Source organism: Castor canadensis, chromosome 2 (assembly GCF_047511655.1).
Source record: "Castor canadensis chromosome 2, mCasCan1.hap1v2, whole genome shotgun sequence".
In the NCBI taxonomy this organism is placed as follows: domain Eukaryota; kingdom Metazoa; phylum Chordata; class Mammalia; order Rodentia; family Castoridae; genus Castor; species Castor canadensis.
In genome coordinates this window covers 102,512,411-102,538,987 of record NC_133387.1, presented here as the reverse complement: position 1 = coordinate 102,538,987, position 26,577 = coordinate 102,512,411, and the positions used below count along the sequence as shown (strand labels likewise).

The window sequence follows — 26,577 nt, the reverse complement described above, 5'->3', positions numbered from 1 at the left end:
TTGTGACCACGTGGGCGCGAGGACTAGGCGGGAGTTCCCGGGGTGACAGGTCGGGATGGGGGCCAAACAAAGTGCGTTGAGGAGGAGACAGCTCCGCGAGCAGAGAATGGCGGGCCAGGGTCGCATCCCGGTGGGGGGCGCCGCGGATAGCGGGCTAGCCGCCGGCGGGGTCAGGAGCGAAGGGGCAGGCGGAGGGCAGCGCACGGGGAGCAGGCGCGGCGGCTCGGGTTACCGCGGCCCGGCCCTCCCACCCGCAGCATGGCGCAGGGCCCTGGCGGTCTCGGGCCGTCCCCCGCTGTTTGCATTTCTCTGGCAGGTGAGGGACTTGGGTTGAAAGGAATACCCTTCATTTGGAACGTTGTTTATTTTTCTTAACTAACCAGCACCGACTGGCGACCCTGGAGCACGGTGGCTGGACCCGGTCGGGCCCGCGCTGGGAAAGGGTCACAACTAGGGGCAGCCCGGCGAGAGGGGCACTGAGAGCCTCTGCCCTGGGAATGCGCCCTGGATTCCTGCGGCCGAGTTAGGGGAAGGGTCGTGGTGGGCCAGAGGACGACTTTCCTCCTGGTGGGAAAACAGACCTTGGATTGAATAGTAGGCGTAGTGAAAGTCCTGGGTGTATTTTGCAAAAGGGAGTGTTGCAATCTGATTTATGTTTGTTTTTTTAAACAGTGATAAGCAAAGATTAGGGAATTTAACTAACTCGTACATGTTTTTCAGGTTGTGGAGTTTCTTAATACAGATGTTCAAGTTTGTCCCTATTCAGTGTGTTGAAAATGAACCTGCAGGCCAGAGTTCTTGAGCAGCTCTGCCCCTCGGAGGGGGAGTGCAATGGGCAGCGCAGTGGGTAAGGTCTCTAAATGCGCCTGCTCCACAGTCTGGGCTGTAAGGTGAACAGCATCCCGCGGCCCCTGGTTTGAGGGTCTCAGGTGTTTCCATGTCCTGCCTTGCCGCTCCACCTGTTGCCTTTGCGTTACCTGCTCTGGGCCTGTTCCCGGCTGCAGAGACAGCGTGGGCGCAAGAAGATCCTTCCAGTCTCTCCAGTGCCACAGCTCCTCTGGCTGGGGCATTCTCTTTTCCCCAGAGAAGGGCTGGTTTATTGGTCCCACACCGTCCCCTAGTGGCCATGAGGGATACTGCAGCGGAATTGGTACCAGATGCAGAGCTTTTCCAGGGGCGGCAAGGGGCTCAGGAACAGGCTTATTGATCACCTGCCAGGTGCCAGGTGTTGTGCAAGGTGGTTTCACGTTATTTAAGCATCAGAATAATCCAGGAGATCTAGACTTCAGTGGCAACCTCATCCCTGAAGGTGAAGAAGCATATGCTCTGAGGTGTGTGGGGGGGAGGGGCTTCTGCAAGCTCCGATTGCACGAAAGAAAAGAAGGCAAGGAGGAGAAGGGGACACCGTGCCACCTCACCGCTTCTCCATTCTCCTTCTTTCAAGGCAGGTAGCTATCTGTTTGGCGTTGGGGATCCCTCTTTATCAGGCATTGGAAATGCGCAAGATATTTTGCACCTGCAGCGGCAGCCAGGCTGGGGAAAGGCCTTGGGCAGCGCCATTCCCTGGCCTGCCAGAGATTTTTGCCCGCTGCAGCGCAGAGCTGGGAGCCATACTCCCTCCTCTGCTGCGCCCTGGTGGGCCAGGGTGGCACTGCCGGCGGCTGGCTCCTAGCAAGCTGCGGCCCCTTCCTGTCTTCTTACCTTAACCCCTAGAGGCAGGCTCCTTCCCAGGGGCCAAACCGGTGTCCTGGGAGAGAAATCCCAACCCATCTCAACCCCTGAGGGTGTAGACACCTCAGGTGGTGTCTGCGTAACACCACGATCATTACAACAAGCATTTCATGAAAGCCTACGGTGCACTCGGCCCTGGGAGGAGGCATACAATCAGAGAACGCATTCCCCACCTCTTCAGAGCAAAGCAGGAAGGGGGAGGGTCATCTTTTTTAATGGGACTGGGGTTTGTACTCAGGGCTTCATGCTTGCAAAGCAGGCGCTCGACCACTTGAACCACAGCTCCAGTCCATTTTGCTCTGGTTATTTTGGAGATGGGGTCTCCAGAAATATTTGCCTGGGCTGGCCTCCAACCTCCATCCTCCCAATCTCAGCCTCCCAAGTAGCTAGGATTACAGGGATGAGCACTGGCGCCTGGCTTGGTTTTAATAGTGGAGAATACAGATACAAAAGGACTACTGCCAGTTATCCACACTTTTTCCAGAAAAAATGAAATCCACATAAAATCCTGTAAATGAGTGTTCATAGCAGCTGCATTACTAACGTCCCAAACTAAAACAACCCAGATGTTCCTTTTTGTCTTGTTAATTTTCAATAATTATAGATTCAAAGAAATTGAAAAATAATGCAGAGAGATCCTGGATCCTTTTCACCCATGTGCAGATTCCTGTAACCACTGCAGTAGTCAAGATGTACCACAATTTCATCACCCCAAGATCTTCCTCTGCTCCCCACTCATAGCCACACCCACCCTCCCTGATATTCCTAGCTCTTGCCAGCCTTTGCTGTGTTTTCCATCTCTACTATTTTGTCATTTCAAGAACGTTATGGGAATGTGTTTTTTTTTTTTTTACACAGGTCTCATTGCATAGCTCTAGCTGGCCTTGAACTTGAGAGCCTCCAGCCTGGGCCTTCTTGGCACTGGGATTACAGGTACATGCCACCATGCCTGGCTCCAGCATGTGATCTTTTTCATGCAGCTTAAATTCCCTATGATCTATCCAGGTTACTGCATGCATTGGTACTTCACTCCTTTTTTGTCACTGAGCAGTATTCCATGGCTGTACCGTGGTTTGCTTAACCATTCGCCTGTAGAGGGACTTCTGGGTTGTTTCCAGTTTTGGGCTATTACAAACAAAGCTGCCATGAACAGCCATTGACATGTTTTTTATGTGGACGTTTTTACTTCTCTGGGATAAGTGTGGACAAGTGGGAGGACATTATGTTAAGTGAAATAAGCCAGGCACAGAAAGACAAATACTGCAGGATCTCACTTACAAGTGGACTCTGCGAAAGTTGGATTCATAGAAGCAGAAAGTAAAAAGGTGCCTTCCAGGGGTGGAAGGTGAGGAAAGTGGGGAGATGCTGGTCAGAGGGTACACAGCTTCATTAAGATAGGATGAATAGCCAGGCACCGGTGGCCCACACCTGTAATCCTAGCTGCTCAGGAGGCAGAGATCAGGATGATCGCAGTTCAAAGCCAGCCCAGGAAAATAGTTTGCAAAATCCTATCTTAAGAATACCCAACACAAAAAAGGGCTGGCAGAATGCCTCAAGTGGTACGGCACCTGCCCAGCAAGTGTGAGGCCCTGAGTTCAAACCCCAGTAACACCTATAAGTAAATAATGACTAAACTCTACAAAGTCAGGGGACGATGGTTACAAACACTGCATTGTAGTTGGGCAAAGTAGCTGTACCAGGAGTCCCAGCTGCTTCGGAGGCTCAGGCCAGAGGACCACTTGAGCCCAGGAGTTCAGGGTAAGTGGGGCAAGATACGTAAAAGCAAAATATGGCACTGCATTTGGTATACAGTATACGGAGCAGGGGGACAATACAGGATTTCTGCTGCTGAAGAAAAAGGAGGAGGAAGAAGAGGAAGAAAGAAGGAGTAAAGATGGAAAGAAGAGAGATGAGGGCCACCCTGTTCAGTCCACCTCCCAGTCCAGGTTGGATCACAGGAGTGGAGTGGACAGAGGTGGGCATAGCTGTGTGCGAACACAGTCCAGACATAGAACAGTCTTATCCCCAGCCCCTCAAACTTCCGCAGAGCTCTGGGTAGTAACCCCTCTCCCAGCAGCGGCCCCTGTTCCAATAGTTTTGCTTAGTGCAGAATGTCTCATATATGGAACCGGACAGTGTGCAGCCTTTTGCATCTGGCTTCCTTCCAGATGCTCTGAGATTTATCAGATTTGTCACGTGGATTGATAGTTCCTTTCCTTGTGTGGGATGTATCATAATTTGTGTGGGATGTGTCATAATTTGCTGATCCATTCACCAGCTAAGTGACCTTTGGGCTGTTTCCGGTTTGTGGCAATTATGAATAAGGGTAAGGTACAGACTTGGGTGTGGGCTTTTGGATGAATGTAAATTTTTAAAAAATTTTTTATTTAATTCATATCATATGTGCATGCAACGTTTGGGTCATTTCTCCCCCCTTCCCCCACCCCCTCCCTTACCCTCCGCCCCCTCCCTCTACCCCCCCTACACCCTCACTACCCGGCAGAAACTATTTTGCCTTTGTCTCCAATTTTGTTGAAGAGAGAGTACAAGCAGTAATAGGAAGGACCGAGGGTTTTTGCTAGTTGAGATAAGGATAGCTACACAGGGAGTTGACTTGCATTGATTTCCTGTGCATGTGTGTTACCTTCTAAGTTAATTCTTCTTGCACTAACCTTTTCTCTAGTTGGATGAATGTAAATTAAATGCAATTGCTGGGTTGGAGAGGGTTAGAGGCAGGGGTGGGACACAGGGAAGAGGGCTTCAGTGAGTCGGGTTAAACTTGTGGGGTAATTGAGAAGTCAGAACAAATAATTAAAGTGTCCAATGAGGATGCAGCATATGTAGCCTCCAGAGAGGACATGAACTAGCCTGTCACCAGGAGCCTTGGGTCACACACCCTTCCACTGCTGTCTGGGGGCAAGGCTGCTGTGACTTGCAAATTTCCTTCTTATTTCAACAGCCATTAAAAAGCTTTTCATTTCTTTCCTTTTCCTCCCTTCTTCCCTCGCCCCCCTTCATTCCTTTATTTCTTGTGTTTTATTTGAGACAGGGTCTCAAGGCTGGCCTTGAACTTGTGATCCTCTTGCCTCTGCTTCCTGAGATTATTATGCCTTCCCTCTTTATCTTTCTCTAAACGAAAACAAAAACAAAACCAGTTAGTCTGCTTTCCATTACTGTGTCAAAATACCTGAGAAAATCAAATTAAAAGGCTTGATTCAGAAGTTTCAGTCCATGGTTGCTTGATCCTGCTGCTTTAGGCCTGTGGCAGCACAGTACATGATGGAGGGAATGTGTGGTGGAGGAGGCCTTTTTGCCTCATGGTGTTCAGGAAGTAAAAAGAGAGAGAGAAAAGGAAGGGGTTCCCATATCCTCCTCACCCCCAGTCGCCCCACTTCCTGCCAGCAAGCTCCACCCCCTAAGGATTCCACCTCCTCCCAAACACACCAAGGGAGAGCTTGGACCAAGCCTTCAATGCATGGGCCTTTGAGGGACATTTTAGGTCCAAAGTGTTGCATAACATAAGGACATTTATTGTAAAAAATCATGCAAACAATCTAGTAGAATACAGCACAACATATGAAATTCCCTTTTGGACCCCTTGTCCCAATGCAGTCACACACACTCCTCCATAGGCATTACCCTGGTAGCCTCTTGAAGTGTTTCTTGTACACCCTCCTTCTTGTATTTACACACACACACACACACACACACACACACGCAAACGCACACGCACACGCACACACCTTGTGTCTAGAGGTAAAGCTTCCATCTCCATTTTGACTGTGTCACTTAGCCTGATGTTTTTGAACTAAATACACTTTGGCCATCTGGTGTGTGCTTGTACATACAGATCTGTGTCAGTCTTTCTAACCTGCCACATAGCACTCTATGCTAGAGGTGTGACATCATTTATTTTGTTCCTTTCCTATGGCCATTGGATTATCTGTTAAGCTTCACTAGTATATCAAATGTTGAGACAAATAACCTTTTATATGTGCCTGTTGTATATGCATGATTTAGACTCTCGCAGACACCAGAGATGGAACTGTCTGCAGGAAGTGGATACACACCTAATGTTTTGATAACTCTTACCACTTGAGCCACTCCACCAGCCCCCATCACTGTTGTTTTGATTTGTATTTTCCCATTTACTGATGAAATTAATCTATGCTCTTCCATATATTAATTTTCTCTGAACCTATTTATTATTATTTTTTTTTTAGCAGTAGTAAGGTTTGAACTCAGGGCTTCTTCATGCTTGCAAGGCAGTTGTCTCTACTGTTTAAGCCACATCCCCAACCTTCATGGGCATTTCTTTGCATGGCAGTTTCTATCCTTCTTTGTTTCTTCTACTGAATTGTGGTCCTTTATTCACTGATTTCACAAGCTCTTTTCACATTGTCGATATTATTTTTTGTATATTGTACATATTATTTTTTCTACCCTGCCATAACTAAAAAAACATTGTTTATGGTATGTTTTATCACACAAAAGATTTGCTTTTTAGGTCAATCTACTTGGCAGTCTTCCTTACTGGCTCCGTAAGGGAGCTGCCTGGATGGAGGGCCCGGTCCTTCCCTGGGAAACAGTGAGTGGCACCTCTCCCATTTCTTCAGAGCCGGGGCTTATCTGGGGACCCCTGGGGATGATTCTGGATGTACTGAGAGCTATGGGGAGCACTGTTCCTGAGCTCGCCCCTAGGAGCCCAGTTGGGGCCAGTGAAACCAGACCCAGGGCTGCAGATCCAGGTCACAGATGGGGTGCACACAGTAGTGTTTTGTGTCTGGGTCTGTGACTGTCAAGTCATAATGACTTGCTGGGAGCCCTCCCTTGCCCATCCTCTTGGATGAACACGGGTCTTGCCCACAGAGACACTTCCTCTTTTCTCAGGCTCTGATTCCTCTCTCCAGGAACCAGGCACTCAAGGCCTAGATCAAGGGACCCAGCAGGGCTGTCCACAGCATAAGAAGCCTCCTGTCAGCCCTTCTGCTTTGAGTCCCCTCCCCGGCCTGCCCTTTCCCTCTCCTGACTTCTCCCACCCTCCCCCCAAGTCCTGCATTGAAGTCCAGGGCACGAGCAGGCCAGGTGCAGTACACTGGTACAAGAGGGGTGCTACCCACCATGTGAGCTTTTGGACTGAGGGATGAGGGATGAAGAATTATGATCTGCAGGAAATGGGCCTGATTCATCAGGATCTCCAGCACCTCTGAGAAGAAAGAATTCGGAAGGACGAAGGCCTTGTTTGAAAAAGGACCTGAGGTAAATGGTCTCTCTAGAAGAGCTGAGGGGGAGGGGGAACCCAGCTTCCTCTCCCTGCCTTAAGCAAGTGGGGAGCTGAGACAGGGAGGAAACTGTGGTCAACTCAGCTGTGGCCCCAGTCTTTCACTTCATCTCCTCCCCCATTTCCTTGGCCCTGGTTTTATCCATTTCCCCTTTAGGGGTGGGCTGAAGACAGTTGATGTGGTTAAAGGCACTGGGACCTAAATCCCATTGGACCTCAAATCCAGATCTAAGTAGTGGGTCCACAGCATTTCCATCTTGGGAGGTTTTGTGAACATAGGAGAGGTGGGAGGGGAGAGAGGAGGCTGAGATTTAGAGAAGATGCCAGGTCAGAGATGAGAGCAAAGAGGGTGGGAGGAGATGGGATCCTCAGATGGGGAGGAGGGAGGGCAATTGGAGGGGAAGGGACTGACTGGAAGTGAGGGAGGAGAGAGGAATCCCCAGCCCAAGAAGTCTGGCTGTCTCCCTACCTCCCACTGCTCCCACTGTCTCACTTGTTGGTTGAAAAAAAGGTAAAGAAAGTAAGAATTTTTTAATTAACATTTATGCATAATTTCCCAAACAAGAGAGAAAACATGGCACGGGGGTGCAATTTTAGATGCAGCTGTGGCAGCAGTCTGCTGACCAATGCCAAGTTCAGGGCTAACTGAGAAGTGGGCTGGGAGTGGGCTAGGTTTTGGGAAGGCTGCATGGGCTGTCATCTGAGTGCTGGAACCCCTGGGTGGGCTGCTCCTTCAGGCTGCCCAGAGGGCAAGGCGGGGCTGGAATCCTGCTGGGGGCTGGCTGGGAAGGGGGTGCATTTTTCTAACTGGCAGGTCCAGAGAGGTGTCTTTCCACAGGGGCAGGTCACCCGTCCAATTTCCACAGAGCAGCAGGATGTGCCTGAAGCAGGCTTTATCACTGGAGTCAGGGTCCAGGTGCTCCTCATGCTCTTTATTTTTAACTCACTGCATTTTTTATGTGGAAGTATTTAAAAATAAATTACAGATATCCTGACATGTATTTCTTAAATAATTCATCATGCATCTCTCTAAAAACAGAGCTTGCTACATAGCAAATTAATATTATCACACCCAACACAAGTGAAAAATCCTTTCTCAATAGCCTTAATGCTCCATCTATACTCACATTTCCCCGATAAGTTCAGCACTTTAGCCATGAACAGAAAAGTGGTCTGTCTGAGAAACTGGCTGTGTCCAGGCTTTCCTGTCTTGGGCCTGACATGGAGCCTGGGCCCCAAAAGGAGCCAGGAAGGAAGGTGAGAACTGGAAAGAGAAGGTGGGGACTAGGGAAAGACCGTGGGCTCTGGATGCTCAAACTGTCCCTGGATACCAGGATGCTACCAGACAGACCCTTGAGGCTGACTGGAGAAAGGATGGGGCCTCAACTCCACCCTGGGACCATGTGCCCTCTCTGTTGAGCTCAGGTGAGGCCATGGCACTAACTAATGTGACTTCACAGCAAAGTGACTCATCCTTGCTGGGCTCCATCCTCTGCTATCTGATGCACACTTATGTCCCTCTTTCGCTGCCTCTTTTCTACCTCTAGTTTCCTGCCATTGCCCTGTTCCCTCAGATTGTCCTGGAATCTTCCCCTGGGCCCCTCCACCTACAGATTCACAGCTGTGCTCATGGGCTGACTCCTTTTGTTTTTTGGGTCTGTGGTGCACTGATCCCAGTGCTGAAGGCACTTTTTTCCCAATGGTTCATGTTTTGGAAACTTGGTCCTCAGTATGGTATTGTTGAGGTGGTGGATCCTTTAAGAGGTGGGGCCTAGAGGGAGGTGGTTAGGTCAGTGAAAGTGCTGCTCCTGGAGCCTTTTACTTTGGTGGTGCTGGGTGTTGAACTTAGGGCCTTGTATTTGTGAGGCAAGCGCTCTACCACTTGATCCACAATCCTAGCTGAGTGCTGTTCCTTGGAAGGAATTAATGCTGGTCTCAGAGTGAGTGGTTGCGAGAATGAGTTGTTATAAGACTGGCTCCTTCCCAGTCTCTCTGGCTTCCTGTCTCACCATGTGATCATGCCCTGTCACACATGCTCCAACATGATGCCATCTGCTAAGATGTGGTACAGCCAAAGGCACCAGAGGTTGAAGAGATGGGACCACCTGATCTTGGTCGTGTAGCCTCCAAAACTCTTCTTTATAGTGACTCAGCTTCAGGCAGTTGGTTCTAGCAAAAACAAAAACAAATCCAAAAATGGACTAATGTGACTGGTTACCCTGAGCTGGGCGCAGGAAAGTGTTCAGTTCACACTCTCTTACAGCTTCATGTGAAAGGGAATCAGCTCCATCACTCACATTTTCCAGAGGGGAAAACAAGGAGGTTCAGAGAAGGATAGTGACGTGCTCAAGCTCTTAGAAGACTGAGCTGAGAAAACAAGTCCAGGTTCAGGAGCCCTGTGTCAGATACTCCTATCACTCAGGAAATGACAAAGGTCTGTGTCAGGAACTGAGGTCAAAGACCACATGGTACCCTAGACAAGGGTGAGCACTTCAGATTTTTTTTTCCTCTCATTCAAACATGAGAGTGTCTAATAGGCTTAAAGGCTTCAGCATCTCAACAGAGCCCAAGGCACAGAAGAGATCTTATGTTGAAGAAATTTGTGAGTGTGACTTTTTTTTTTAATGGGACTGGGATTTGAACTCAGGGCTTTGTGCTTGCATAGCAAGTGATTGAGCCACACCTCTTTTGCTCTTGTTATTTTAGAGATGGCACATGTGAACTATTTGTCTGGAGTGGCCTCGAACCTGGAGCCTCTCAAGTAGTTGGAGTTGCAGATGTGAGTCACTGACACTGGCCAGGTGTGGCTTTTGTCTCATTACAGAGTCATGAGATTGGCAGCAGACCGCACATTTTTAAAGAGAATGATGTTCACAAAACACTGCTAGGTTAGAATATTAAAAAAAAAAGTTAAGTCGTGCTGTCCCTCAGATTCTATTCAAGGAAGCAGCTCGAGGAATTTACGATGCTGTGAGCATGGGCTCCCTTTACAGAAAGAGAAAGATGACTCAGAGCGTAGAATCCAGAGCCTGGGGGTGAACAAGACCCATAAGGAGCTCTTGCCAGTTAGAAGTCAGTCTCACACCCATAATCCTAGCTACTCAGGAGGCAGAGATCAGGAGGATTTGGGTTCAAAGCCAGCCACCCTATCTTGAAAAACCCTTCACAAAAATAGGGCTGATGGAGTGGCTTAAGGTGAAGGCTCTGAGTTCAAGCCCCAGTACCGCAAAAGAAAAAAAAAAAAGTCGGGCAGTATTTGAATCAAGGAATTTGCAATGTTTGCTCAGCTGAATTTTGACTTGCTGTGGGTCAGTGGCTCCCTTTGCCTCCCATTTCCCTGTCTTTTGAGCAAGAGTGTCTACAGGGGTTATCCTGCACTGTACTGTCATTGTATGTTGGACATGTGTGGATGGCAGATACCTTGTTGCTTATGTCACAGGTGCTCACTCTGAGAACTGTACCTGAAGAACCTCACCTGAGGAAGTGCAGCTGCACCTGGACCTGATGGGAAGGCAGGCTCCTGGATCTCACGCTGATACCATGGTGGGAGAAGACTTTGGAGGCCTTTGGAGGGAAGAGAAAAGGCAACCTGTTGGAGGGATGTAAATAATTTGTGCTTGGAGTGTGTAACATGGTGATATCAAAATGTATCTGCATATTCTTGATAGACCTTCTTTTGGGAGATGGAGCCTACTCCCTCTCCCTTTGAGTGTGGGCTGGGCCTGGTGACTGGTTTCCAATGACAGGAAGAATGGTATTCATGTCAGACACCAGGTTATAAAAGGCATGGTGGCTTCCTCCTCACGCTCATGGATGGGCCAGTCTGGGAAGCTGGCTCTGGGCCATAAGGAAAGCCCACACGGCAGGGCAACGCTGTGATTATACCATCTAGGACTGAGCTCCAGTCACTGTCCAGCCTTTAGGAGATCCAGGTTCTTGCTGATGGAGGAGTTCAGGAGATACCACCCCAAATATGCCAGCTAACAGGCTGGTACCTTCAACTGGAGGGCACTTGGGGAGCAGCCAATGCAGGAAGGGGCTTCCTCTGAGTTTCCCTTATCTGACTAAAGATAGACCTTCCAGGGGAAGTCACTGTCATCACTTCCCTCCCCAAGAATCTCATCCCCAGACACATGAACTTTGCTCAAGCCCAGACCTTGTCATAGACTCTCTTCTGCTCCTCTAAGGGCCCACTCATCTTTCTCAGAAATCCTTATCTCCCCTTGTAGATCTAGAAGTGTCTAACCTTTGGATCTCACTGATTTGGGGTATTCATTTTCTCTCCCGTGATGCTCTTATGCACCTAATACATTTGTAATAACAAATATATTTTTTTCTTGTCAGTCTACCTTGTCAGATAATTTCACACTCAAAGATCCAACTCATGGAGGGTAGCAGAAATGTTTTCCCTCCCCAACTTCTTTTTTTTTTTTCATTTTTCTTTTATTATTCATATGTGCATACAAGGCTTGGTTCATTTCTCCCCCCTGCCCCCACCCCCTCCCTCTCCCCCTCTCAATACCCAGCAGAAACTATTTTGCCCTTATCTCTAATTTTGTTGTAGAGAGAGTATAAGCAATAATAGGAAGGAACAAGGGTTTTTGCTGGTTGAGATAAGGATAGCTATACAGGGCATTGACTCACATTGATTTCCTGTGCGTGGGTGTTACCTTCTAGGTTTATTATTTTTGATCTAACCTTTTCTCTAGTACCTGTTCCCCTTTTCCTATTGGCCTCAGTTGCTTTAAGGTATCTGCTTTAGTTTCTCTGCGTTAAGGGCAACAAATGCTAGCTGGTTTTTTAGGTGCCTTACCTATCCTTACCCCTCCCTTGTGTGCTCTCACTTTTATCATGTGCTCAAAGTCCAATCCCCTTGTTGTGTTTGCCCTTGATCTAATGTCCACATATGACCTCCCCAACTTCTTGAATGCAATCAGTGAGAGATTCCAGGCCAGAAATACCCAGCTAAGTTGTTTGCAAATTCTTGACACTCCTCCACTCCAAATAACTCAGAGACAATAAACATTTGTCATTTTAAGCTACCAAGTTTGGGAAGTACCTTGTTATGCAGCCTCAAATGAGTTAGGAGGGAGATCATAAAGTTAAAGGAAGACAAGATTTCTGAAAGGAAGGAGTAGTGGCAATGCCCTAGGGTTTATCTTTTCAGTATGATAGGGGTTCAGTACAGACCTCGACTTTGACAGTGTGGAAGCCATTGGAGACTGTGCCAAGATGTTTCAGGAAGTGATACAAAGGCCTGGTTGGCATGGGCTCAAGAGAGAGGAGAGAGAGAAGCCTTGGAGACTGAGGTGTGGCCATTTCTTTCACAGGTGAGGGAAGTGGAATGATGGAACAGAAGCCAAGAGCTGTGGCCTAAGGGGGCTTTTAACACATTAGAGCTCACTTCCATTCTGATGTCAAGACACTTGAGAGAGGGAAAAAGGGATGATGCAGGAGAGAGGGGAAAACTCCTGGAGTAATACTTTTCTTGTGTAGATAAGAGTAGATGGGCTTTGGGATGGAGTGGTTGGTTGAATGGGGGCAGGGAGGGTGACAGGAAGAAGAGAGATGTACAGGGCCAAGGGCACATGCTTGGATCAAGTGGATTTTCCTTCCTTCCTTCCTTCCTTCCCCTCTCCTTCCCTCCTTTCCTTCCTTCTCTTTCTTTCCAGTGAATTAAGAGGTGAGAGAACCAGCTGAGCATGAGAAGAGGGAGGAGGTTCTGGAGTTGAGGGGACAGAGGATGGTATGAAACAGAGGTGTACAATGGAGCAAGGCCACTCCACTTTTGAGGTTGTATGTTACAATGGGACATTTCAGCATGACAAATTATATTTCACATGACATTCAGCTTCTCTGGGTTCAGGCACAGAGCATGTGGGAAGCTGGATTCAGGTACTGTTAGCATTTAACCAGGGGCTTTTCAGTAAAGAAGAGAGGGGCCCAGGTGTGTGGGTGTGTGCTGAAGGGTGGCAGAGGAGCCCGGGTGTGAAGGGTGTGTGCTGTTGGACCATGGGGTCTAAGAGAAAGTTGAGCATGAGTAAGGTGGGGGGAAAGGGATGAGGTGACAGGTCATGGGTCCTTGTGGGACTCAAGAGGCACTAGGTTCAGGTAACTGTGATGGAACTAGACAGGTAGAGATTGGACTGAGACGAAGGAGGGGCCAGCACTCATGCTGACCATCTCAATGGAAGGTTGGGGTGGGGAAGAGGACAAGATCACTGGCGGGGGCAGGCCAAGGAGCTGAGAGGCCAGGGACTTGGAAAATTGTGTATGAGTCCACATGGGCCCAAGGTCACCAAGGATTATGGCAGGAGCACTGAGAATGACAGGGAACCAAAAGTCAAGACCCACAGGGTGAGAGGAATGCCCAGGTTGTGTAGGATCTGCAAGGGTGACAAAGGGTCCGTAATGATGCCATGGTCTGATGGCTGAAGTAACCCTATGAGGGTTGTGTGTGGAGGACTAGAAGGCAGGAAGGGGCAACTAGGAACACAGAGGACAGCAACCATACCCTCAGGCCTGAGGTGAAGAGGTCAAAATGTCACCACTGGAGAGGACTGCAAGCAACAAGAGTGTCCTCATGAGAACTGATCTTAGCAAGAATGAGAGGTGCTGTGTAAAGAAACTGGGAGAACAGTGGCTTGTGCTGATGGCTGCACGCTTGAGAGGTTAGCAGAGGATGAGGCTTGTGGATTTGGGGAAGACTGCAAATGGGGCTCCTTCATGAATTTACAAGGTCTTACTGAGATGTGGTTCTGGGTGATGAGGGAAGACCAGGGTGCCCAGCTATTCCTGAGCAGAGTCACCAACTCTGGAGGGATCAAGGCACAAAGTTGGTCTGGGGTCTCAGTGCCTACCCTGACATTTGGGAGTGGGAGGGAGACAGGAGGCTTTACAGGAGAGGGTGTGACCCATGGTGGTGGGTTTCCAGATGGGGTGTTTTTATGATAAATCTGCTAAGAGGCTGTGGAGGAGCAAAGGGCCATAAATGGGGATGAAGTATATACACCTGTCCTCAAAGACAGAGAGAGAGAGAGTTCCATAAACATGCTGAAGTTGCCAGGTGCCAGAGGTTCATGCCTGTGATCCTAGCTACTTGGGAGGTTGAGATGGGGAGAATCAAGGTTTGAGGACAGCCTGGGCAAACAGTTCTCCACACTCCATCTCCAAAATAGCCAGAGCAAAATGGAGTGGAGATGTGGCTTAAGTGGGAGAGTGCCTGATTCGTAAGCATGAAGCCCTGAGATCAGATCCCAGTCCCACCAGGAACAACAACAATAAAAACCCAACACGTACTGAAGTTGGCTAACAATGGGCCTACTTCACAGACCAGAGAAAATGGGAGGGGTGAGGGGCATAAGAAGCAGGTCATTTTGCCCTCAGAGCCCCAGCGCAGAGAGATGGGAGGCAGAGGCATCTCTGAGTGCAGTGCAGAGGTGGGCGCTGGACCACGGACAGCAGCTGCTGCAGGGTTGCATTGCAGATCAGCTGAGCTCCCAGAATCTGTGTTTGCAGGAGAGCAAGGGCAGGTCAGCTGCCCACATCCTGTCACTCACGGAGAACTTGAGTGAGTCTCTGCTCAGGACACTAGACACTAGAGAGAGAGACAGAGAGAGAGAGAGAGAGAGAGAGAGAGAGAGAGAGAGAGAGAGAGAGAGAAATAATGGGTGCCAAGTGACAACAGATCCTGAGCAAGACCCCTTTCCTAGGTTGCCTTCAATCTTGCTCCAGCTTGTCCCTCACGAAGGACATCAGGAGAGGCCTTTGGGAGAAACTGAGCTGTCACGTATTGAAAAATGGAGCCATCTCCTGCCTGGTCGGTCTAGAACCCACAGCCCTGGGTTACATGCCGAGCACCAGCACTCCTCTTGCAGACAGACTGCCAAGAATCTACAGAAGTTTCCAGAAAGTTCTGAGGAAGGACTGAGTCAACAAAAGGAAGAACAAAAGACACAACATGCACACAGAGGAAACATGCTAAAAAGAAACATTCAGGTGAACAAAACATGTAGTAGCATATTTTTTTTCTGGCACTGGGATTTGAACTCAGGGCCTACACCTTGAACCACTATACCAGCCCTTTTTTGTGATGGGCTTTTTCAAGATAGGGTCTTGAGAACATTTGCCCAGGCTGGCTTTGAACCACGATCCTCCTGACTTCTACCTCCTGAGTAGCTAGGATCACAGGTGTGAGTCACCAGTGCCTAGCCCCATCAATTGTAAACATTGGAATAGAAGAATTGGAATGTAACCATGAGGACTTGTCTCATAAAGTAGAAATAAAGAAAAATAGGTGATGAACAACAGAAAAAAAGATGAGAAAGTTAGAGGGCCCATTGGGAAGGTCCAACATGGTGACAGTGTCAGAAAGAGAAAACAGCCAGCTCAAGCAAAAAACTAGTTGAGACCCCATCTTAACAAACAAGCTGGGTGTGGTGGTATCATATCTATAATCCCAGCTACTTGGGAAGCCATAGGTAGGATTGTGGTCTGAGGCTGGTCCCTGGCAAAACCCAGAGAACCTATTAAAAAAACTAACTAAAGCAAAAAAAAAAAAAAAAAAAAAAAAAAAAAGGTCGGGCCATGGCTCAATTGGTAGAGTGCCTTGAGAGCTCTGAGTTCAAACCCCAGTACCACCATGAAAGAAAAAAAAAAGATCAGTCCTGTGGGAGTGAGTGCTTGTCCCATTGTGAGTTGGGGGAGGGGAGAGTCTCCTGCTTAGCTTGTGCAGCACAAGGGAGGGGGTCCCTTTTTTCTTGTGCTCACAGCCATGTTGGCAGCAGCCAGGAGGGCATGGGTTGCACAGAGAGGGATGACAGAGGGTGGCGAACTGGACAGAGTGCTGGGCCCCACTAATGACCCTGGATGGGTTCACAGAAGCGGCTAGTTTGGATTGACCTCCTGCATCAGGCTAACAAGACCAAATCACTCATGCCAAAGTCCCATACCACCAGCCCAAACTAAGTTCTCTGAGCTGAGGAATCAGGGTAGAGAAAGGAAGGAAATCCCTGAACAGAGCCGAGTTGGCTGGCACGATGAGGCTATCCTCGGCTTCCATCTTCACAAGGAAAGTAACTTGGAGATAATCTGTCTGCATTTTGTTCCTTGTCTCTACTCTTTGGTCTCTTCCTGTTTGCCTACCTGCCTGGGTTGCAGGGCTGAGCTCTGACCCTCTTCTTGTTATAAGGACTGCCTGGTTCACAAACCCTTCTTTGTTGAAATGAATTCTATTAAGTGTGTTTTGTCTAAAGTTTTTCTTTCCCTGGGGTACAGACGTGGGGGGTGGATGATCATCACTGGCTCAGAGGCTTGGCTCCTACAGTTGGACTGCATTGGTCTAGCTGCAGACTGTGTGCAGGGAGAGGGTGAGGGGTGGGTATGGCAGGCAGGACTCCTCTGGAGTGAGAGGTGTACCAACAGCATTCAATTAAATTCTGGCTTTTTCTTTGCAGGAAATGCAGTGTTCAGAGGTCAGGGAGGAGCTCCTGGGAGCTAGGCCTGGGGGACACAGTTAACCCACCTCGGGTCCTGTGACTCAGGTAGGTGCATTTAGGCCTGGGGCCTAGGCTGAGATGGGCGCTCAGGGTCCTGTCTGTGTAGTACGCATGGATCCTTAGGGTCCTGAGATGTGAGGAGGAGACCATGAAGTGAGTAGAACCCATTCTTGGGCTCTGATTCTCTCTCTCTTTCTTCCCCTCCTCACCCTCCCTCCCCTTCCTTTTCCTCTCCCAACAAGCTCCTTCTCCAGCAATCCTACTCCTGGTCCAACCTGGCCCTGTTTCCAGACTCTCGATTTCCACACATGTCCCCTGAGCTGGTGGCTCTTTTCCTTCTGTGTCTACCCTCTGTCCTTTAGATCGCAGGGTGAGTGGGAGGCCTGAGACAGTGGCTTTAGGCAGTCCCTGGACTTGGGCATTCCCAGAGTGGGAGAGACTTTGTGGCTGTGCAGGTGATGTGACTGAGGTGGCCTGTACGAGGAGGCCAGGTGGACGGACTCAGTGAAGCTTCCACTTGGACAGCCCTGTCAGTTACAATTTTCCTACTGGTTTCCTGGTGATTTCCCCAGGGATCCTCCATCCTCAGGCAGAAACAGTTCCCTGCTCTGTTAGTTCCTAGCTCAATCCACATCACTCACCAGAGGAGCAGAGCTGACAGCCCAAGGCTCTTGATGACAAGGAGTCCACTGAACACGGGGACCAGGGCAGTAGAGGCTGCAGGGCCAGAGAGAAGGGTAGAGTTCTGCAGTCTGGAGGCAGAGGGACAAGAAGGGGAGAAGACAGGGCTAGTGGCAATCCCTGGCACCAGGCATGTGTGGCTTGGGTTCCACCCTGAACTCACTTGGCAGGTGGAGCCCTAGAGGCCTCTCCAGTCTGGGGCACAGGGCTCTGTGACTGTGAGGAGATCAGGCTGTGGAGAGACCAGGTCGTCCATGTGGAAGCCGAGGCTGCTGGGCAAGACAAAGGACATTGACTAGTGGGCAGGACAGTCCTCTTCTCCCACCAGCAGGAAAGACTGAGCACAGAACCTGGTGGTCCAGAGGGGAAAAGCAGTTTGTTGCTGGGGCTGGGGACTGGGCCATGATCTCCCTGGCTTACGATCAGACAGGGCTGTGGGTGCCTGGGTCTATCAGGTGCTAGCGGAGGTGCATCTGAGCCAGGAGCACTGGAATAACAGTCAGGAGGCCGGGCCTCCCACCTAATGTTTCCACCATTTGTGGAAACAGTCACAGAGCACAGGCCCTTTCACCTCTGCCTGCCACCAGCTTTCTTACACCTCTGGGCTGTCTGGGGACGGTGGCCTAGGTGGGGATTCAGAAGGGCCATTTTCACACCCTGACCCCCCTGGCTCTGTTGCACAGGCCTGGGTACCCTGGAGCTTCCACAATCAGGAAGAGCTTTTCATGGCCCCTCTGGATTTTGAGATTTTTTTAGCTTCCTGTCCACCACCCCACCCCTATCTCCCAACTTCCCAGTAAGGCCCCAGATCTATCTGTGCTTGTAGCCCTGGTAGAGGCTGCAGGAAGGTTGCCTCTGGCAAAGAGGTGGGAACTATGGAGAATAAAAAGACATGGCTATTGCAGGTGCGTGGGGGGCAGAGGGAAAGAAAGTGGAGTCAGCGCTAAGGGTGTGAGAGCAAGTGGGGACTCTCAGTGTCCTCAACTAGGTCTATATACTATGTGGGGTCCATGAGGGAGGAACCTCCCCCAAAAGCTGGGGGAAGGGCTGCGAGGGGCCTGGAGAGGAGGGTGCCTGGCCCTGGACACCCACAGCCAGGGACTGCCCTGAAGGTCTTCCCTGGAGACAGCTCCAGGCCAATGGACATGTGGACATCATCCTGTCCAATGGGGGCACTGTCCCACCTAGGACACCTACAGTGCTGGCCAGGGGCAACCCATGTGTCTACCTGGAGGAGATGTTTGGAGCACTCTGGAACTGTAGACCTGTGTTATTGAGTGTTATTGATCTATGGGCTGTGCTGGTACAAGTTGTCTGTGACTCACACATGAGGTAGGTATAAAAATTGGGAGGAGGAATTTGAGTCTTTTATGCAAATTTGATATTCCCTCAAGAGCCAAGCACGTGATTAGTAAACTTGTCTTATTGACCAGGGTGTAGACCAGCTTTGGGTGTTGTTTCACTGACAAGGAGAGTTAGATATGGAGCCAGTTGTGTGCTGGTAACAAACAGTACACACGATACTGCATGTGATACTGTAAGGGAAGTTGATAGCTATCTCTCCAAAGCATGTAAATGTCTGAAAAAAAATGCATCTATTCTTTTTTGGGAGGCTGAGATGGGGAGGATCACAATTTGACAGAAGTTCATGAGAAGACCCCACCTCCTTCCTTCCTTCCTTCCTCCCCATCTCATCTCTTTCTCTCTCTCTCTCCTTTCTCTTTCTTTCTCTCTCTTTCTCCCCTCCCCCTCTAGCTTTCTTAAGTACTGGAGACTGTCCAGGGCCTCACAAGCTCTACACTTGAGCCAAGCTTGTTTTTTTCAGATAGAGTATCACACTGCTACCTGAGACAGCCTTGGACCTCGATCCTCCTACCTCTGCCTCCCAAGTAGCTGGGATTTCAGGCATGAACCACCATGCCCAGCTTGTTTCTGCCATAGGGTCTCCCTAACTTTTGATTAGGCTGGCCTACATCTTTGATCTAGCTCCACCTCCTAAGTAGTTGGGATTCAAATTGTATACTACTAACATTTGGCCTACCACTTCAGTCTTAATCAAATCTTTTTTTTTAGTGGTGTTAAAGTATAACACCGTTAGCTAATTTTGAATAGTGATTGGTTAATTAGAATTCCAACAAACAGTAAAACAAAAGTCATTGAACTTTGTGTCAAGAAAAGACACATCTTTGAAAGTGGTGTAGAGTTGCTTCCAAAGACAATTTTCATTCTGAAATTATTTTAAGAGTTTATATGAGTTTTATTTGAAAATAGAATCCCTCATTGTGATAGTGGAATAATGGATCCCAAAATGTCCACACCTTAATCCTAGGAACCTGTGACTATGCCCCCTCATGTGGCAAAAGGGACTTTTCAGATGTGATTAACATTAATAACCTTGACTTAGAAATATTATCTTGGCTTATCTGGGTGAACTCAGTGGAATCACAGGAAACTCAAAAGCAGAGAATGTTTCCTAGTTATGGCTAGAGACTGATGAAACATGAGAGGGACCTCAGTTATGGTCGATGGCTTGGGTGAGGGAGGAAAGGGGCCATGGACCATGGAACATGGTGGCCTCTAGAAGCTGGGACAGCCTTTGGTTTACAACCACCAACCACCCCCTGCAGAATACTGAATTCTGACAAGGACCTGAATATGCAGGAAAGAGACTTTCCCCTAGAGCCTCCAGCAAGCAATACGCCTGCCCACACCTTGTTCTGAAAACAGCAAGACCCTCTGGCTTCTGCTCTACAGAGTATAAGACAATTTATTTGTGTCATTTTTAAGCCACTGGATTTATGATAATTCATAATGGCAGCAATAAAAAACTACCATACTTCTATAGTGTGAATTTTGTATTTATAATTAGTGGGGAAGTATTAATCCCAGTGAGTTATTTGTTGAGCTATACAGGCTAATGAAGCAATGACACCATAAAAAAGTAGCATTTACATATAAAATTCACAAACACAAGGTTAAAACAAGCTACTTCTTTGATTAAAAACAGAGAAGAGGGCTGGATGTGTGGCTCAAGCAGTACGCTGCCTGCCTAGCAAGTACAAAGCCCTGAGTTCAAACCCTAGTACTGCCAAAAAACCAAAACAGAAACAAAAAACAAAAATGAAACAAACAAACAAATAAAAAGAAGAGCTTTGGGTTAGAAGGTTCTGAAAAGTCACAAGTATTTTACACATAATCTCTCATGTGCTGAGGGCTTCCTGTGAAGTAATATTTCATATTGCAAGGATGAACAAATCCATTTACAGGGCAAAGCACTTGCTTAGCATTCAAGAGACCCTGGGTTTGATCCCATCACCAAAAATAAAATAAATAAAACTCCACCCACAATTGCCAAAACATTCTTGGAAAACTACAACAGAAATTGCTTCATAATATTGGGTTAATAAATAAATATTGGGCAAAGAAGGGAGCTGAAATATCATTTCCAGTGACGAGCTAGGGGGACAAACTTAGGAATTAGCTAATGATGCTGAAGACTACCTAGTAAAACAAATACCGTTAGCAAAGTACTTTTCGTGGCACCTTGAAGGATGCAAGGATGCACAGATGCTGCTAGCACCGCTGTTCTTCTGCTCTGTGCAATTTGAACGCAATGATATGAATGCATTCTTGTATATCTTTCAACTTCAGTGCCAGAGCCACAACTAGCTCTGAACTGCATACAGCTATGCAAAATTTATCATGGAAATGTGGGTAGGGGTCAAATGTTATGCAGGAGTGCCTGATGGTCACAGGTACTAAGACAGACAAATCTGGAGTGATCGTCCAGATGCAGAAGTCTCAGTGAGGTCCTAAGTCAATGTATTGCTTCTTTCATCAGGAAAGTCCTGTTGTGAAAAAAACATCAGCTGTACCCAACAGTGCGGCCATTGATGTGGTTGAAATTGTGGATTGTATCAGGTGAATGTGTTAAAGTTGGAGTCATCCTCTTCCTTATGGGATAATATGGGTGGTCCAAAGGTACCTGTTATTGCATGCTGAGTCGCAAGGGGAGAAGTTCTGTTGCAAGCATCTGAGCAATGGAAAAATCTCCTACTGTCTCTGTAGAGAAGTAACCAGTTCAGTCCTAATGTTTTTTAGACTTGTGAATTGCACAATCACATTTGTTTACATTGTAGCTTTGATTTTAAGATTTCCATGCAAGGAAGAAATGCAACATGTTTTTTAATGGTGAATAAATTCTTAGCGTATAAGTAAAAGTTAAAAGTTTGGAAGAAGAGTTTCAATGCGTTCTTATGACATGGTCTTAATTAAGTGACAATTATCGGCAAAATAGGTGTTGGTCTTGATATTACATATCTGTAGAAGTATTTTTATAATCCTTAATAATTTGATAGGATGTTCTAAAATTTGTTTTCTTTCAAAATATGAGGAATGATCATGAAGGCTCCATGCTCTTTCCAAAAAGAAAGGGCTACAAGACTAATGGTTATGCTCTTAAGAATCAGATTTTGGCAAAACATTGACCCCTCCACACCTCCAGCCTGTGCAGAGAATCTCCATTTTCCTACTAAAGTCGAGGACAAGAAGTATGGAAAAGGACAACCATTGCCCGGGCCTGCTGAGCTGGTGTGAAGACAACCAGCAAGTCTTTCCAAGGGCTCTTATTTCTAGTCATGTACTTGGCTAGAGTCTTCCCTCAGGTAAGAGTAGAGAATACACTGGAACTTATAGGCAAGGGAATAAGCTTCTAAATAGAACTCTAGTGGCTCAGCAACTAGGAGAAATGATTCACAAATGGCACTACATGAAAATTAAAAGCTTCTGTACACAAAATATATGGCACTAAATTGGAGAGGCTGACAAGAGAATGGGAGAAGATCTTTGCCAGCTATACATCTGACAATGAATTAATAACCAGGGAGTTGAAAAAACTTAACTTCCCCCTAAAACCAATGAGCCAATGAAGGAATGGGCAAATGAACTGGACAAAGCTTTTCAAATGAGAAGTCCAAATGGCTAAAAAACACATGAAGAAATGCTCACCATCCCTGGCAATAAAGGAACTGCAAATCAAAACCATGTTAACATTCCACCTCACTCTTGTTAGCATAGCTACCATCAAAAATACAAACCACAAGAAACCTTGTTGAGGATGTGGGGAAAAGGAACCTTATACATTGTTAGTTGGAATATCAATTAGTACAACGACTGTGGAAAACAGTGTGGAGGCTCTTCAGAAAACTACATAGATCTTCCACATGGTGCAGCAATAACTCTCCTAGGGATCTACCTGAAGGTATGTAAGTCAGTTTGCAATAAAGACACCTGCACACCCGTGTACATTGCAACATTAGTGCAGCGTTATGCTCAATAACCAGGCTGTGGAAAGAGTCAAGATATCTCACAACTTACTAACTGATTAAGAATAATGTGGTATGTATATACAATGGAATTTTATTCCCCCATAAAGAAGAATGAAATCTTGTCATTTGCAGATAAATGGCTGGAACTGGAGAACATCATCTTAAGTGCAATTCATCAGGTTCAAAAGCCAAAGGTCTCATGTTTTCTCTCATAAGTGGAATACAGGCCCAGTTCAAATGCAAGCAATATTACACATTCACACAAATATACAGAACATGTATCCAAAAGTGGGACTGCAGAGGAGACAAGGGAGGAATACAAGAAGGAATGAAAGCAATTACTAATGAAATATAGCACATCTGTTTCAGAACAAAATACAACAAAACACACTGAAAACTGTTACACAAACAAAGCAGGATGGGGGGAAGATGTGAAGACGTGCAGTGCAGGGGGTCACACTGACTGAAGACAATGCACGCACAGGTATAATAACAAGTAACAATTTCAATGAACAACAAAGAGACTTAAACAAGGAGGGCAAGAGTGAAAAACAGGTCACACTGAGGGGAGGGCGCTAACCAAGGGGGAGTGTAAGAGAAGGAAGTTAAGAAGGTGAGTATGGTTGATGTACTTTGTATACAAGAATGACTTTTGTGTATATATTTATTTTATTCATGTATTTTTTTTAATGGTCTGGGGTTTGAACTCAGGGCCTCCTGCTTGCTAGGCAGGCACCTTTCTTGCTGGAGCCTCTCCTTCAGCCCAAATTAGAATATTTAAACCTGGTGAAATCACCATGCAAACAGGACTAAGGTAGAAAGGAGAGAAATAGAGGGGATGAATGAATTCCAGCTGTAATACATATGAACAGACAACTGTGACAAGGAAACTACTCTGTAGCTATCTTCTACAAACAAAAACATCTTTTTACAGAAATGAAGGACAGGAAGGCAAAAACAGTTGGAATGACTGGAGGTTCAGCCACAACATGGATTCCCTGCAGCTTCTGGTCCCACAGAGTGGGAGCCGGTGGGATGAGGCCCCGGAGGTTTCTTAGGTGACCTGTCCTCCCTCTGACCTCCTCTGCAGAGTACATTTGCAGGAACCCAAATTTCAAAGGTGAAAGAAAATCCTTTTACAAACATATGCTTCTGTTTACTCACCTATTGCCCTAGAATTGGAATTTATATATTGCTCCTAGTGTTTTCCTCTTCTCACCTTTTCTCCAATGGACATAAATTTTAAAACATCTAATATGTACTATCTTTCAGCAGTAATAGAGCTCAATGCTAAAATACAATTGACAGCAAGGCATGGAAGAAAATATTTCTTATAAAAGTAATAAAACTTATTATATTAAAAACACAAACCATGCACATAAATGAAGAAGAGAGTAAATATCTGAATACAAAACGGAAAGCTGCAGGAGTGATGGTATATGCCTGTAATCTCAGAATTTGGGAGGCCAAAGAAGGAGGATTCGAGTTTGAGGCCAGCTGGGCTACATAGTGAGACCCTGTTTGTAAAAAGAGGGAAGGACATTGGGAGGAAGAGAGAGACAGAGAGAGAGAGAGTGTGTGTGTATATAAAAGAGGGAGAGAGAGAAAGAGAAGGTGAGAGAGAGATGGAGAGAAAGAGATAAAAGAGTGAGAAAAAGAGAAAAAGAAGGAAAGAGAGAGAGTCAGAGGGAGAGAAGGAAAGAGCCTAGTGTCACCTCTAACTCTAAACTATATCCATTGTAACCTAAACCTTACCCTAACCATAACCCTAAACCTAATCCAAACCATAACCCTATCACTTCATCTAGCCCTAATCCTAAACCAAAATTACCCTAACCTTAACAAAAATCCTAACACAATTGTAAACACAGAACTAAAGCAAGCATTAGCCCTATTTATAGCTACAGCTAGAGCCATAGTCCTAGACCAAATCTATCCCTAGACTTCACCCTGGTCATAATCCCAGTATTAACTGTAGCTATTGACATAACCTAGCCTAACATAACCACAGCCCTACCCATTTTCAACTCTGACCAAACCCTAAACCTAGCCCTGCCCTTAGATTCAGTCATAGGGATAACCATAACCCAAGTACTAACCTTAATGCTAAACTGAAGCTAAATCCTAACCCTAAACCTAGTATTAGCCAAAACCCTAAATCAATCCATAACCCCAACCATAAGAAATTTTCTCCATATACAAGAGTTCTTATTTTGGTCCAACACTGGATGTTTCTCATCATGTGTTTATATTCTCTAGAAGAAGGAAGTATGCAACTATAGTTATAAAGCACACCATTATCTAAACGTGTATCTGTGATACATGGTACAAACATGTATCTGAAACTAAACTCAACCTTAGCCCTCCCCTAAGCCTAAACTTTATCCTATATACTAATCCTAGCCAAAGACCAACCCAATTCCCATCCTTAACCGCAATGGAAAGGATTTTCTCCCTATAGGGCATCTCTTTATATCTTATTGTCATATTGTTGTACTGGGGTACACTGTGACTTTTACAGAAGTTCTTGCCATTTATCATTTTGAAATTAAGCCAATCCATAATTCTCCTCTATAATCATACCCTTCATTCCTAGAATAGTTTCAATTGGTCTCATTTGTATATTTACATACACAGGTAAGTTATATTTCCACAACATTTACTCTTGTACAATGACAGAATAGTTCTTATTTGGGAGAAAAATTCGTTTTTCCTTGTAAGTCAATTGTATGATCCATGGGAAAGAAGCAGGTAGTTGCTGCTCTAAAAGCAACTTAAGGTTTAGAATGCAACATAACACTGTATTCAGGGAACTCACTCTGGGCCTCATAGGTCTTCTATCAATTTGAAATGAACATTATTTTGCAGCAGCCTTAATTGTTACTTATAATACCATAACCCAATGTAGTCCTAAACTGAGACCTAACCCTGGCAATGTCCCTAAACACACACAAATCTACAACTAAATCTAACACTAACCATTGAAATAACACCAACACCAGCCCAAACCTTAACCCAGCCATAGTCCTAGCCATAGCCCTAACTCAAAACCTACACCAAAACCTCAATCCAAAACCTCAACCTAGCCCTAGCCCTAAACATAATGCTACCTCTAACACTAACCCAACACCTACCAATAAACCTAGATCTAAAGGTAAGTAGCACCATCACCCTTAACCTAGACTTAATCTTAATCCTAATCCTAACCCAAGTCCTACCAATCCCGAAACCAATCCCTACTTCTTCTCCTAAGAAAAACTTTGCCCTATCCTACAAGTAACCCTGACACTAGCTATAAACAAACCCTACACTAGCCTCAGCCCTAAAACAAACCAAACCACAATACAAACCCTAGCCATATCTGAAAACCTAACCCTATCCTAATGGTAAGCCTAATCTTAGCACTGTCAATAATACTAAATATAAACTTAAACATAACTCTAACCCTAATCATAACCCTCACCCTAACTCTAATCTTAACCATAGGTCTAGCTGTAATTCTTATATTAACAGTAGCCCTTATTTTACCTTAAATCTAATCCTAACCTTAGCACTAAATCTAACTCAGCCCTGGAAGTTACCTTAGCTATGTCTTAACCCGAGGACTAGCCCTAACCCTAATTCAAACAAAACCATTCACCTAATTCTCAAATAGAAAATATCCCTAAACCTCACACTAACGCTAGGCTATATCAACACCTAGCCCTATATCAAGTAAGTCTCAGCATTACTTCTAAACTAAAAGCTAACCCTAATCCTATGATAAATGCTAAGACTTTTCTAACTATACCTTAAAACTTGCTCTAGCTATACCCACAGTCCTAGCTTAGCAATAAACCTAATCTTAATCTACAGCAAACCCTAACCCTAACATTAATTCTCACACTACCTCTAGCAATAATCAGATCACTAGACCTAACCCCTATCTAAGTCTAATACTAGCCCTAATCTTAACCCTATCCTGACCCTTCTCGTAACATTAGTCCTAGATTTAAACCTGTCCAAATCCTAGTCTTAGTCTTGACCCTAACCCTAATTAAACACTGTGCTCCCTCTAGAG

The 26,577-nt window shown here is 46.4% G+C and overlaps 1 protein-coding gene across 1 annotated transcript; it reads right to left on the bottom strand.

The window, feature by feature from the left end:
• Positions 1-4,847: 4,847 nt before the first annotated feature.
• Positions 4,848-18,337, bottom strand: LOC141418090 (uncharacterized). Its single transcript, XM_074058136.1, has 6 exons — positions 18,283-18,337; positions 17,354-17,663; positions 17,151-17,261; positions 16,536-16,636; positions 10,488-10,576; positions 4,848-9,181 (listed from the first exon to the last, which is right to left on the bottom strand). The coding sequence occupies exons 1-6, from the start codon at positions 18,335-18,337 to the stop codon at positions 9,152-9,154; spliced, it is 696 nt and encodes a 231-aa protein (XP_073914237.1). The 3' UTR covers positions 4,848-9,151.
• Positions 18,338-26,577: the final 8,240 nt, after the last annotated feature.

Coding starts and splice junctions, on each gene's coding strand:
- LOC141418090 (XM_074058136.1), bottom strand. CDS start 18,337: ATGTCCATTGGCCTGGAGCTGTCTCCAGGGAAGACCTTCAGGGCAGTC. Junction 10,577..16,535: donor CCTGAGTCACAGGACCCGAG/GTGGGTTAACTG, acceptor TTCCCTCCAAAG/GCCTCCAAAGTCTTCTCCCA. Junction 9,182..10,487: donor GTGCAGCTGCACTTCCTCAG/GTGAGGTTCTTC, acceptor TGTTTTTGCTAG/AACCAACTGCCTGAAGCTGA.